Source organism: Centruroides sculpturatus, unplaced genomic scaffold, assembly GCF_000671375.1.
Source record: "Centruroides sculpturatus isolate CEXI.00-Female unplaced genomic scaffold, Cexi_2.0 scaffold44, whole genome shotgun sequence".
NCBI lineage: Eukaryota > Metazoa > Arthropoda > Arachnida > Scorpiones > Buthidae > Centruroides > Centruroides sculpturatus.
The window spans coordinates 1198534-1214259 of NW_019384307.1; the positions used below are offsets into that span (position 1 = coordinate 1198534).

The 15726-nt window shown below is 30.7% G+C and overlaps 1 protein-coding gene across 3 annotated transcripts in view; it reads left to right on the forward strand.

The window, feature by feature from the left end:
• LOC111619739 (ras-related protein Rab-14) overlaps positions 1-15726 on the forward strand; it is a 67295-nt gene that overhangs the window by 34832 nt on the left and 16737 nt on the right. For all 3 annotated transcript variants that reach the window (XM_023361566.1, XM_023361548.1, XM_023361557.1), the window contains 3 exons: positions 2894-2960; positions 3029-3116; positions 3961-3991. In XM_023361566.1, the coding sequence (XP_023217334.1) occupies positions 2894-2960; positions 3029-3116; positions 3961-3991 (186 nt within the window). The remainder of the gene's footprint in view (positions 1-2893; positions 2961-3028; positions 3117-3960; positions 3992-15726) is intronic.

Genomic DNA, 15726 nt, shown 5'->3' on the forward strand with positions numbered 1-15726 from the left:
ACGAGTACTTAGTGTAGATAGTATACTGTCATTCAATTTTAAATAGCAATATAGGCCTATCATCATATAAAAATTTATTGACTAATTTATAATGTATAAATTGTTATATCTGTGGTATATATGTATATGTATATATATATATATATATGTATATATATATATATATATATATATATATATATATATACATACATACATACCTGGACATATATATATATATATGGGGTCCAGGCCAATGACAATAAGTAAGAAAAGTTTCTAATTGTCAGGTTTTGAGTATATATAAAAATACAGTACTTGTTTTTATATTCCTAATTTTTGTATTATTGTATAAAATAAAATTACTTTGGGAGGTGGGGACAATTTGCCAGTACAAAAATATTGATGATATGTCCCCCTCTCCTATACATGATCAACATCCATGTTTATTTGGCATTTTTTATATTATTGAAAATATTGATGCAAGATATTGATTGACTTGCAGGCCAGTATTGAACTATCACATTTCATACATAATATCCTAAAATCCTTTTATTTCAGTATTTTTGAAAAATGCAAATTTAGAAAGTGGAATGCATCTGTATAGTTCAACACTAAGATTCTAAACCTAGTAATGATTGTCTAGAAAACCTTAAGCTAATAATCAGAATAAAAAGAAATCACTAACTTGAAATTTTTGCAGTGATTTGAAAAGTTAAATTACAGAGTCAATATCAGTTGTATTAACAATCATAGCTAATTAATAGTAAAATATAAATCAATTTGGCTAGAAGTAGGCAGTTAAGCTACCATCTTATTGTGAAGTTTGTAACGAGAGGTACTTAATTCCGCGAACAAAATGGTACCAAAAAAAAACACTTAATATTATTTACAGCACCAAGTATTTTAATTCTCTCCGAACAGGTTCTTTACATTGGATCCCAACCTTATAATTTTATGAATATACATAGGCATTTACGTACTGGTCTTCCAAGTAGATAATTTATATATGCACGATAGTCAGATGCGGGCTGTATCAACTTACACTAACTTAAACTATCTTAAAACTAAGGAAAATGGAAAAGTAGATGAAATAAGGAAAAATAAGGAAAGGAATAGAAATACCCGGGTTTCTTTTGTAGCGAAATGCTCTTGGGTAGGACACAACTTCGGAACTTTCCTCTTATTCGTGATCCTTTTCTTGTCGTAGGACTTTCATCTATTTTTGACTTCATTGTCTTTCTTCAATGATCTCTTGGCAACTTGCAGTCCTCGATCGTCTTTCTAAAATTTTGGAGCACTGCTTTTTCTGCCTATCTCTTTGGGATTCTCACCCAGGCTAACTCGTTCTTTGTCCGTTAGGCCACAGGGCCTCACTCTTTTGTTCTACTTATTTTCTTGGAAACGATAATCCTACCCAAGGGCAAAAAGGGTTAGATAAGAAGGTTCTAGAAGGAATTTAGAACAAAGAAACAGGAAAGAAGGCTAAGATTAATCCAAATAAAACATATGACTATCCAATATCATGGCCGACGGCCACATTATGATAAATTTAATAATTAGAAATAAATCTTTAATTTTAATTTAGAATATTTTGGAAGAAAAGAATTGGCATGGGGTGAGATACAAACCTGTAACTTCTGCTTACCATACAAATGTGTTGCCAGTTTGGAAGCTCAGTGGTCTGGATAGCAAGAGCTATTAATATAAGTGTGTTGGTTATTGTGTATTTTACTCTTTATAGATACCATGTCAGGATAAGTGCAAGTTGGCTAGGAGCGTGGTGGAACATGGACACTAAAGTCATTTCCCAGTCAGTACCAAGAACAACCTATATGGTTATATCTAAATTAATTGTTCTGAATCTCAGAAGTCCGGGTAATGTAACTTGCAAAATATCTGTATAGTAAGCAGGAATTGCAGGTTAAAATCTTACTCTAGGCCAATTCTTTTTAGGTATATTAAATACTTGGATTAGATGTCATGCCAACAGTTGTGTTAATTCACTTAGAAACTTCAGACTAGGATGCGTTAAAGAGAATTAAAATATTCTTTTAATTCTCTTTAACGCCTCCTAGTCTGAAGCCATTTCTTTTCTTCCAAAATAATCTACATTAAATTAATTTTTAATTTTATTTCTAATTATTAAATTTATGAGTTAATATCAGTTTTATATAAAATAACTAATTTTCTAATTTATTAAGTTTGTTAATAAGATTTTCTATTTTATCTATAGTTATAAAACTGTTCACAGTTGATAAAGCATATGTTGATTTTAAGCATTTATACATTACAATTTTTTCTCTGTGATTAAAATTTCACATCTGAAACATTTCAACACTAAATTATTTCATGTTTTGAAAAAAATTCTATAAAAATGTTATAATATGTATAATGGCAGAATCTGATGATGGGAGCTAATATCTTGAAAATGTATTAATTTATAAATATAAATATGTACACCTAGAAAATTTGATTGTTGGCATCAGTGTTATTTGGTTCACAATATTTGACTGCATAATGTAATATAAAGTATTCTTCAGAAGATAGTTATAATCCTTTCTTTGAAGTTTTCATTTTTATATTTGAAATGNTATATATATTATTTTATATTATTATATTATATTATGAATGAAGCAAATATACAATTATATATATATGTAATTGTATATTTGCTTCATGCATAAATTTGTTTCAGTTTATATGTTAATAATTTTAACCTTTTAACCACTATAAATTAAAGTTAATGATTTCCAAAAATTTAGCTATTGGAATGACATTATTGGATTTACTGCAATTAATTTAAGATACGGATACATTTAAAATATACAGATAAATTGTTTATTTTATGTAATAAAAACTGAAGCCTTTAAAATATACTATTTTTATTAATATATTTATTTGTAAATTTTAGACGAAGCACTTATAATCATCTCAGTAGTTGGCTAACAGATGCAAGGAATCTTACAAATCCGAATACAGTAAGTTTTTGAAAATTTACATAAATGTAAATGTTCAACATAACTTATATAACAAATTTATTTTCAAGGTTATATTCTTAATTGGTAATAAGAGTGATTTGGAAGCACAAAGAGATGTAACGTATGAAGAAGCAAAACAGTTTGCAGAAGAAAATGGTATCAAACAGTAACTAAATTGTATTATATAATTTACATACAGTGTGACCTCAATTTACAAGAATAACTCATTCATAAAGAAACTTCTCATAAATTCAAATCTTGTAGAGACAAGCTTTTTCATTATTTCTGATGGTCAAAATTGTACATCATCTGAATGTAATCCACTCCACTTATCCATATTCTCTTAAGTAAGATTAAAGTGCTACAAAATACATATTTACTTTTCAACTAATGATTTTAAATGAAATAAAATACATGGATGTTTTTACATTTGTGGTAGTTAATGTATAGATTATTCACTGATGTAAAAGAAACTAATAGAAAATGAGAGAAGCAAATATGTAAATATCAGACAATTCTTTATTTAATAGTAATAAAGTTAAGACAATAAATAAGCAGAAAATATGTAAAACACAGTAAATTTTAGTTGAAGTAATCAAATTTTAATAAGTAAAAGAATATGAAATGTAGAGGTAAACTTTACTAAACCAAGCATCGATTTTAGAATGAGTAGACTATCTGTAGTGAATAAAGATGAAATGAAACAAAGAAAATAGGAACAAAATTGAAAGCTGTGAACCAACTATTCAGAGCATATTGGTATTTCATTCTTGTTGCACATGATGATGATAATTTTGCTTGTAAACATCAGTGGTGCTTGTTGCAATAAGTATTTCGTCTCTCTCATTTATGAGATGAAATACTTAATGCAACAAGCACCACAAGAAAATTGCTCTTATCAAATTCTCATATATGGAGTACTTGTAAACAGGAATCACACTGTAATTATATTTGTATGCAGACTGATTTTTTTAATGTTAAAAATGTTAATATTTTACAGGGCTGATGTTTGTTGAAGCCAGTGCAAAAACGTAAGTTAATTGATAAATGTTGTCAAATACCTTTTTCTAATAACAAAATTATAATTACTATTGATCTGTTTAATAAACATACAAATAGAAGAAAAATTCTTAAATTTGATTGATTTTATTTCATCATTCTTTTTATAATTACTAGCTAAACAATATTTAACAAATACATGTTAGAGCAGTATTTGATATGGTAGAGTCTTGCTAGTCTGAACACTGTGAATCCAAATGTCCACCTAATCCAAACATGTTTCAGTCGGTGGAGAGGAAATGTTTTAGCTCGCAAAATATATGGTGGTTGTATTTTCCAGTTGAATTTAAATTGTATTAATGGTACAAAAAAATTTAGAATTCCACAACAAAAAAATTTGTATTTTATTGTATTACTATATTAATACTGTACAAAATTAATAAATTAGTGTTTGACATAGTCTATTAAAACAGCAGATCTATATTGTACTTACACACAGAAACAAACAAAAGTCATTGATGATGATGGATCTATATAAACCAGACCTGTCTTACTGCTTGCTTTTGCATTATTTCAATTATTCAGCTAATCCGAACAGGGATCAGTCCCAATTAGTTCGGACTAGCAGGACTCTATTGTATATATAATAATTTGTGTGTAATTGTGTTTGTTTATATAAAACTGAATATTTACTTCTTTTATTAACCACTCTATTGAAAATACAATTCATTATTTTCTGAAATTATTTTTAACTGATTTTAATAATTAAAAATTATAAAACAATCACCACTACTACATTTTTTACATAAATAAATTACCCCTCTCATTATATTTTTGCTAAATAAAACTTTTAAGAAAGTTTACAAAGCAGCTACAAAAATTTCAAACTGCAAACCAAAATCTATTGATTTTGAATTGTAATTGAAAGTTTATTGTATGTTGATTTTATTTCAACAATTATGATTGAAATAAATTTGCATTCAATAAACTTTCATCATACAATTGACTTCTAATATTTTAAAGCGTGAATTTTAATTTATAGAACTTTTATCAGTTAAAATGCCGATCAAAATTGTTCTCTTGCTTTAACATCTTACAATTTTATGTAAGACCATAATAAACTAGTTTTTTATTTTCACTTATAAATGCTTTTTGAATAACATTACTGTGGTATCCTTCTTCAGTACAAATGAAAAGTCAAATTCTCTTAAGTAAAAATACACATCATGTTTGGCATCCTCTTATACAATTTGACATTTTCAAAGATATAACTTAAACCCCTCTTGAGACAACATATTTTTATTTTGACCTAAGTTAGTCAAAATAAAAAAATTTTGACCATAAATAATTGATAATGAAAAATTAATGTAATATATTAATTTCCATAAATTTCTTGCTTTTGATTTTTGCTACTGAAACAAAAGATATATGAAATATTTTATAACATGCATTAAAATTGTCAAGTAAATAATATATGCTAGAAAGTAAAGAAAACACACAATTTTATATTCTTCTGATTTGGAAAGATCTGATAATGTGAATTGAATTAAGTCAGAAGAAATAATTGAAGAAAATAGTTGGTTATTATTTTATTGAATTGTTCAGTTTTAGGAAATGTATTACTCGTGTAAAAGTAAAGATAACAATTTTTCGTTATTTAATTACGCAAAGTAGTTTAGTTAAGAAAATGTATATAAGTAAGTTTAGACTATATTAGTGTAAAATCTGTTTTATAAATTGATAAGCAAGTTGATATTTTGTAGGAAAATAAATGAAAATAGAAAATGTGTAAAAATATTTGATTTTATAATGACTAGTCACTGATGTTTATTTAAGTAATAAAATACAAACACACCAATGAAAAAAATGAATAAAATTAACATGGTACTTTCTATTATGATTGAAAGATTATTGCATTTATGAATAAACTGCTTAAATGAATTTTTACTTGGATTAAACAATTTATTCTTGTTAACATTTGTTTCAAAGTGATTGTCATTGATTGTTTTTCCTCCATTTTCAGATTTGTTTGTTATCTAAGGTTTATAGATGATATAACAGTTTAAAATTTAAGTTTATTTTATAACTTCAGAAAAAGTTTAAATAGTGAATCAGTCTATTAAAGAAATGATCATATCATTAATTAATCTTTATTATTTGATATAATGGATGTTATTACAAAGGAGGTTAAATATCATTGTTAGTTTAAATTTGATACATAAACAAAAAATTTATATAATTTATAAAATGTTAACACGGTGAAACTGTCACCGAATCAAATTTGATAACAAAAATCAGATGGTAGTGTAGCAACTTTGATATCCAAAAGAATATTACAAGAATCAAGGTATTTTCTCATATCCATCACTGTTATTCCACAAATTCTCATATCCATCACTGTTATTCCACAAAAAGAACACTCAGTGTCACATGAGACATTAATTATTTTACCATTTAAGTTTATCAAAAACACGTTTAATCTAAATTGAATGACTATTTTGTAACTCAAATTAGACAATAAATAAGGTGCTGGAGTCCACATTCCATTCAGAAAAATTTCATTGTCCCAACCTCTTTCCCTAAAATAATAAACATCTTTTAACCAATATAAGTCTCTCAGTCATTGATCACAGTCCAGGAGAAATCTATTAATATGGAATACCTGCTTAAAGTAGAACTAGTGTATTGCCTCAAATCTGAGACCACCACAAACTGGAAAAACTTAAAAAGTACTTGGTCCAATCAAAGAATCTAAAATAATTATTTAATGAAGATGCTTTAATTTTAATATTAATAAATAATTTGATGAGATTGGAGATTTTAGCCTTTGCATCAAACCTTTATTTAAATGATAGGAAAATCTGCCTATATATTTAAAATTTGGCACAATATCCAGTTTACAGATTTCTAAACCAAAATTGTCTATCTCCTTTTTTTTTTAAAGTTTACTACCTCTATGAAATATCATAAGCCTTCTTTTCCAAATTAATTGTCAATTGATTATCTTGACAATACCTCTTGAGTAAGATTGAGTCTTTCCCTAAGCACAAAAACTGAATTAGCCAAGAGAAGTACATCATCAGTACAAAGAAGACAATTTTAACTCGAGAAAATAGTTCTATCATAAAATTTTGGCTTCTCAGAAGGTCAAAAAGATCATTCAAAAAGAAAATAAAAAGAATGGGACTCAATGGTTCTCCTTGAGGTAACTCTCTATTGGACTCAACATAGTCAGTACAAAATGAAAAATCCTCTGTAAGATAGCTTGTATTAGAGAAAAGACTCTTAAGTAAATTAACAAAAACTGCAGAAAGACCAATACTCCTAAGCTTATACCATAAGAAATCATGATCGACTCTATCAAAAGCTTTCTTCAGATCAATAAAAGCAATATATAATTTCCCTTGTTTCCTTGAAAGTGATATTTGATTAAGACCAACCAAAATAATAATAATAATAAATATTTTTATTTGCATTAAGGCAAGCCTTGTTACAGCGTGTTATTGTTTCAGTATTTTAATAGTTACAATTGTTATCATTGATTATCCATTATACATTTTTTAAAGATAATAAGTGAAATTATAATAAATATATAGTAATACAAATTATTATTTGTTTACATTTAAATAATTTACTTTGATTTACAAAATAAGAGCTGTTTCTAGCCTGATAACATTCAGCATTAGTGTAAGAGGTCTGTTCAAAAAGTATCGGACTTTTATTTTTTCCGCGTAAACCAATGATGCGCGGGAGGCCTCTTTCAGTGGAGGGGACAGTCAGGCACAGCCCTGAATTTTTTCCTGCCTGCAGGAAGCATCAGTTGCTGGCAGTTGGCCTATGAGTGAAGACATGTAGCGAGCTCTCGTCGGATTCCACTAAGTTGAAAAATGACTGAACAACGTGAGCAGCGATATTACATCAAATTTTGCCAAAAACCTTGGTGATACCCAAGTGTAAACCATTTGCAAGATTCAGCAGGCTTTTGGGGATGATCCTCGATGCCAAAAAAAGCACGGCAGGTCCGCAGCAATATCAAGGTCATGTTGACAGTTTTTTCGACTCTCATGGGTGGTGTATTGTGAGTACGCATCACAAGGCCAAATCATCACAAAGGAGTAAAACCAGGAGGTCCTTCGTCGTCTTTCTGATGCTGTGCGACGCAAACGACCGGATCTGTGGTCGATCAAAACTTGGCAGCTCCATCGTGATAACGCATTTGCCCATCCTACGCATCTGATTTGGGCTTTCGTTGCCAAACACAACACTCCTGTGGTTCGTCACGCTCCGTACTCTCCCCACATGGCTGCATGTGATTTTTGGCTATTTCAAACGCTGAAAATGCCGCTAAAAGGAACCCGATTTTAGTCAAGAGAAGACATCATGCGGAATGCAACAGATTGGCTGATGGCCATTACAAAAGATGCGTTCCAGCAGTGTTTCTGGCAATGGCAGGAGCACTGTGAGAAGTGTATACATTACCAAGGAGACTACTTTGAAGGGGATTAGGGTTTTGTACTTCAAAATCAATAAATGTATTTTTGCTGACCAAAGGTCCGATACTTTTTGAACAGCCCTCGTATAGCTTTAAAACATATTGGGTTTAGTGATGTTTGTTTTTTTCATATTTTTGACTGTATTTTTCTAAACTTTCACAATCTTACCAGATGACTCAAGGAATGATCTCTAGAGTTGTACCAATAACACTTGTCCTTGGTAAAATCAGTATATGTATTATTAATAAACAGTGAACATTTATTGAGTCTTAATTGAATTAATAGTATTTTTATATTCATATTAATATTTGCAGTTATAATATTTGAAGTTGAAGGAATATTTAAAATGTTAATGTGCCATGGATGGTACACTGAATGAATTAATGAGTTTTGATCTTCAATTATAGATTGGGAAAATGTTGATTCCATCATTAATGTGTAACCATATTGCCAGTCTATTTCTGAATTATCAAATATTCTATTTGAAACACCAAATGTTCGTAATAATTTATTAAATTTATAGTGTGATAGATTTTTATTGTTTCCTGAATTATTATTCTGATTTAACATTATTTGATGTAGAAATTTTAGTTCTCTTGTTAGTATTTTTTAGTCTATAGTAGAATTTGATTAATCTCTTTAAATAAAATGGAAACAGTTGGAATCTATTTGTCTCAGCTCTTATTGCGTATCCTGGAACTATTCTTTCTATTTTATAGAGTTTCCTTAGGTAAATAACATGGAATTTTCCTAAGTTATATAGTAAGTCAAGTGCCCATATAAGGCTAGCATAATATATTGATGGGATGATTAATGTGTTAAATAATTTCATTTGTAGCTTTAAATTCATAATTTTAAAGGATGAGCATAAATAAATAGTATTGTCAATTAAATTAATTTTATTTCTGTAGTTAAATTCCTGAAGTGCAATTGAAAATTGCAATTCCAGTTGAATGTTATGCCTAGATATTTTATTTTGTTTACTAAAGTAAGAGGTTGATCATTTGAGTAGAATGATTTCTCTTGATTTGGCAGCTTAACAGTATTTATAAATATAATTATTTTAGATTTAGAGATATTGATCATTAAAAACAAAGAATTCAGATAATTATTTACTATTTTTATTTTGTTATAATGTGATTTTTGTTGGAGCAAGTAGTACTAGATCATCAGCATATAAAATATAGTGATAAGTTCTTCCAGAAATTTGAAATCCTTTGGTATCAATTAGAAATAGTTTATCCATATCATTTATGTAAAAGTTGAATAAGTATGGCAATAGTGGTTCTCCTTGTAGTAGTCCGCAATTTATATTTAATTCTGGGAATGATTGGTTACCATGGATAATGTTGGTTCTGTACAATGAAAATAATTTTGCTATTGAATCTGAGAATTTTTTCCAGTTTAATGGATTTGCAGTTTACTCATTAAAGTTGGGACATGAACAGAATCAAAAGCCTAAGATATATCAATAAAAGCTGAATAAATTTTCCTGTGCTTTTTAAGTAAGTAAATTTGTATTATTGATATTAGAAAAATATGGCCGTTTCTGTTTCTTTAGTTTTAATAAATGTGAATTGAAATTTTGAGTTTAAGTTTAGTTCTGCTTTCCAATGTTGTAATCATATCGCCATATCAATATAGTGGTAAAACATTTTCTTATTGTCGGTAGTAGGGCTATTGGATGGTAGTTTCCTGGATCTTTTCTGTCTCCTTTTTTATAGATCATTAGCAGTTTTACTGTATTCCAAGCTTCTGGAAATTTTGCTTAATTATAAAATGAATTAAATAGTTTGAGCAAAACTTGCTTTCTTGATGATGGTGTAATTTTAAAAAATTAATAGTAATTAGATCAACACCTTGTGAGGATTTTGGTTTCATTTTGTTGATTGAATTCTTCATAGGTGATTAAAGGATTTAATATTTCATTTCCAGATTCAACATTAGGTAATAGATTATATTAGGTAAATTAGTAATAGCAGTAATTCTATTATAATAGTGACCAGATTGAAAAGTCTATATATGATTGATTTTCAGTATCTTGTTTTTGCAATCTCCACACTGTTGACCAAAAGAAAGTATTATCTTTATCATTAACTGAAGTTCTAAATTTTAAAAATATTTTATTTTTTTGGATTTTAATAAATTATAATATATAGTTTTAAGTTTCTTGTAGTTAATAAGATTTGTTTCATTAGATATTTTCCTAAATTGCTTTAGCGCTTTATTTTTCTTTTGTGAAAATGATGATTTTATGGATATTAAAATCCATTTTTAATAGAAATGTTTTAAGTAAACATTCATTGCAATAGTTAGAAAAAACATCACATCAAACACACATTGAATGACAGTTCTACTATCAACAAATGGATGGGAAAGTTAACAGGCAGTTGCGAAATGACAACATCTAATTATGAAAGGAGGGAAAAACAACTCCATGATGACAATGAAAGTTATCTTGGAGCTTGCACATCTGCTAAAGTAACCTTCATGGTCTAAACAACTGAAGATCACATGACTAGATTTCCACACATTTCGTATAAAACGTGGAGACACCAGAAGTTCCTGGCATTTGTCATAATGTTCCAATGAATTAATGTTTGCTCATAAGTGCTCCCATAAAAGTAGATGTTCATCCAAAAAGGAAAATATGAAGTCCCCGGAGAAAACATTTGCCATTCCTTCGATGGTGAATCCTCGTCAAAATGATAGAATGATGTCTTATCAATGATCAACAAAGAATTGAGATATTTTGTTAGAAAGTTGTAAATTCTCTCTGTGTCCGAGAAAGTAGAATAAATAGCCTTGCGGCATAGAAAGTAGAATATCCTTGCAGCATAAGAATTTGAATAGTCATCGCCTTGTATGATTTTATATTTAATCGTATTTAACTGCCTACTGTATAATACCTATGTATATCTTAGATTTAGAATATATTAAACTTTCATTTGTTCGTTAATCTATTCGATGTTGAAATTTTTGTTGCCTGTGACTCCATGTTGAATTTTCATTGATGTTAAGCCTACATTTTTTTTTAAAAATAAGAATCGTGTTTACTGTATCATAAAAAATTATTTTTTTATGTTTTACAAACAAAATAAATATATTGAATAATATAGAAACAAAAAAAATTATATTCTAAAAGTTCATTTTAATATAAAAATCATGACGCATAGCAACATCTAGTATCAAAAACGTTCCGATGTAAACACAAAAATATTCGGGATCGCCCATGCAGGTCAATGAGGTCAGCACGAATTTTTTCGGGAACAACGTAGGACAGGTTAAACCTGTCTACCTGTCTATTGCTTGGAAATCGGACACCTACTGACTTCCCCACCATGCTCCCCACTTGATCGATTTAAAGACCCTCCTATTTAAAGCCATCCAGTGACCTTGTGAGCAGTTTTCATCAAACTGTTGCCAGTAAAGGGGGGTATGACATCGGCCTTCCCCAGTTATACTTTAATTTTAAGATGTAACAATTAAAATCATACCATGGTTTCTTAAATTTGTTAGTTTTTATATTATTAATTTTCTTTTATATTTATGAATTCTTTTATTAAATTTTCCAATTGGGAATATATCTCAGTTCCATTTTTCTGTAAGATCTTAGGTATCTTTTTGATTTTTTCACTAATTTGTAATTGAAAATTCTGGTAGTCATAATTTATTTTTTGATAAGGTAGAACTTCACTATTATTCACTTGAATATTTGCAACTTCAAAGATAGTCCTAAGTGGAAAATGATCGGATAGGTTGCAATATAATACTTGAATATTTACACATAGATCAGACATCATTTCAGAACAAATCACTAAGTCTATCACTGAATTTCTGAAATTAGTAACACAGGAGAATTCAGATGGATAATCATTTTTAATTCTCCCATTTAAAATTAATAATTGCAATAACAGATTTTTGCAATTGTTGAGTATGTTTCCTACAAATTTTTCCTACAATTAAGTGTAATTACTATTGGGTTGTCGAAATTAAACAATTCCAAAGAACCAAGTTTTTGGGAAACTGCAAGAATGAGACTGCTTTAGTATAGAGCTCAAACAATACAAGCTGATTTTCCAATATTCAATAACTGTTAATAAAAGGAATAGGCTACTCATTCTGTTTGTAAACAACTCAATAAAGCCATTAGCATTATTAATTAATTCTTTGTTGTTACCACCCAAACTGGAAATGATAATGTTATTTTTCTTCAAATCATTGTATACAGAGTCTGTATAATAAATACACTGATGTGCAAAACTTAAGCAACAATTTAATTTTTAAGCATACAGCCATAAAATTGTAGAAAAAGGCTTTTTATGATCAGTACAATGAACACCCAACCCAGTTCAGCAGAAAGGTGATTTGTATACAAACATCAGGAAGAAAACATCAAGTGATGTGAGGTCACACAAAACTCATGCAGTCAACATGTGCAGTGCAAGACTACAGTAAAAAGAATGACAAAAGGGGCTATTAAAGACATTGCTGCTAGATCAAGTGAGTTTGCATATGCAGTATGACTTCAAGAAACCTGGATGATTTTACACGTGGTAGAATGATCGGCAAGCTTGAGGGGGAGTGTAGTGTGACGAGCATAGCCCAAGAGTTTGAAATCAACAAAAGTGTTATTTCATGAGCTTGGAAAGCTTTCCAAACCACAGGTGTACAGCTTTGAAAGATTGGTGGTGGTCACCAAGAAAAACAATGCCAATGGATGACTGGTATATCGTCCTGCAGGTGGAAAGAGATTGATACCAGTCAGCAGACAACGTACAGCAACGGGTCAAAAAGTGTCACAGTTTAATGTGGTCAGATGCCTTCATAAAGGTGGCCTGTTCACCTACTGTCCTGAATGCTGCATTTTATTGACAGTTGGCCATCAGCAGCACTGTTTAGACTGGTGTAAGGAACACACAGACTGGACATCTAGTCAACGAAGTCATGTCTTCTTTACAGATGAGTTGTTTCAGTATCACAAGTGATTCTCAATGCCCGTTGATATGGAGAGAGGTAGGGATATGGTTTTATCCACTAACATCATGGAACGAGACCGTTATGATTGTCTTGGGGTGCTTGTTTGGAGAGGCATTATGATGAATGGGTGGATTGAGCTCCAAATTTTCGACAGAGTACTGTTACCAGATATTGTTATTGTCAGCAAGTGATCCTTCCCAAAGTCCATCTGTTCTGAGGTGCCATTGGTACAAACTTTGTTTTTATCGATGATAACTCCAGGACATACCAGACTTGTGCTGTTGAGGATTTTCTAGAAAGGGAACATATCACTAGAATGGATTGGCCAGTGTACTCCGTACTCCACTGATTTAAATTTCAAAGAACGTGTGGGCGGCTTTTAGGAGACACCTTTTGGCATGGTTATATCTGCTGGAGAAAACCCAGCAACTAAAACAGATGCTTATTGAGGAATAGGCACTTTTACCTCAACATCTGTTTGATAATCTGATGTTGAGTGTGGAGAGAAGGTGCTAAGCAACCATTGCAGTTAAGAGAGGCCATATCCCTTATTAAGCAATCATTTAGAGAGACATCTGTTGTTCTCCCTCTTGGGCAGACAATCATTTGTACCAATGCTACTCTTTCAATAAAGCCTTTTTTTGTTTGATTCCATACTGCATGCATTCTATTCATTTTTGTGGTAGTATACTTTCTTCATCTTTTAAGTACAAAATACTGTCTCTGTATTCTGAATTTCATGACTCCCAGGCAATTTCTTATGAGAGTTATGGCAAAAAAAACAATTGTTGCTTAAGTTTTGCTCACCAGTGTAATTCTGAAGGGAAAATTTATCCATACATACAGTTTTAAAAGACGAAACTTCTGTAATTTCTCCTTCCAGGTTAGTTAGATTTTCATCATATAAGGACCTTGAATAAGTTCTCGCTGTTTTCCAACAGATGGTGTTACCAGAACCACGTGTGTCTATTTTTAGATGGTGACGCATATGTAAGGAAGTACAATAAGTGACCTTGAAATTCAGTATACGTCATTTTACCGAAGTGTTAAACAACTTATTTTTTCATTGTGTTAAACATGTCTAGTTTCGTGCCAAAAAAAGAGTATTTGCGGGGAATTTTATTGCACTATTTTATTCAAAAAAAATCTGCAGCAGAAGCGCACAGAATTCTTGTTGAGACTTACGGCGACCATGCTCTGTTGGAAACAACATGCAGAGATTGGTTTAGACGCTTAAAAAATAATGATTTTGATGTTGAAGATAAAGAACGATCTGGTGCACCAAAAAAGTTTGAAGACAAGGAATTAGAGGCATTACTCCATGAAGACTCATGTCAGACGCTAGCTGAACTTGCAGAATCATTAGGAGTTGATCACACAACAGTTTCGAAACGTTTAAAAGGATTAGGAATGATTCAAAAGCAAGGACATTGGGTGCCGTACGAGTTGAAGCCGAGAGATGTCGAACGCCGTCTTTTCACATGTGAACAGCTGCTTCAACGGCAGAAAAGGAAAGGTTTTCTGCATCGTATCGTGACGGGTGACGAAAAATGGATACACTACGATAACCCTAAGCGTAGAAAATCGTGGGGTAAGCCCGGTCATGCATCAACATCGTCAGCAAGGCCGAATATCCATGGTTCGAAGCTTCTGCTCTGCATTTGGTGGGATCAGCTAGGTGTAGTTTATTACGAGCTGCTCAAACCAAACGAAACTATCACGGGAGATCGCTATCGACTACAATTGATGCGTTTGAGCCAAGCATTGAAGGAAAAACGGCCGCTATATGAGCAGAGACACGACAAAGTGATTTTGCAACATGACAATGCTCGGCCACATGTTGCACAACCGGTGAAAACGTACTTGGAAACGCTTAAATGGGAAGTCCTACCCCACCCGCCATATTCACCAGACATCGCCCCTTCCGATTATCACTTGTTCCGATCGATGTCACATGGCCTGGCTGAGCAGCACTTTCGTTCTTATGAAGATGCTAAAAAATGGGTTGATTCTTGGATAGCTTCAAAAAACGTGTCGTTTTTCCGACACGTTTTTTGAAGCTATCCAAGGAATTCGAATGCTGCCAGAACGATGGGAGAAAGTAGTGGCTAGTGATGGACAATACTTTCAGTGACGTGTTTATTACGACTTTTTTTAAATAAAGTGTTAATTTTCACAAAAAAAACAGCGAGAACTTATTCAAGGTCCTTATACTTCTTATGTAAATTAGACAGCTAGTCAAATTTTGATGACAATTTTTTCAGTTTTGATAGAATAGTATCAAAACATTTTTC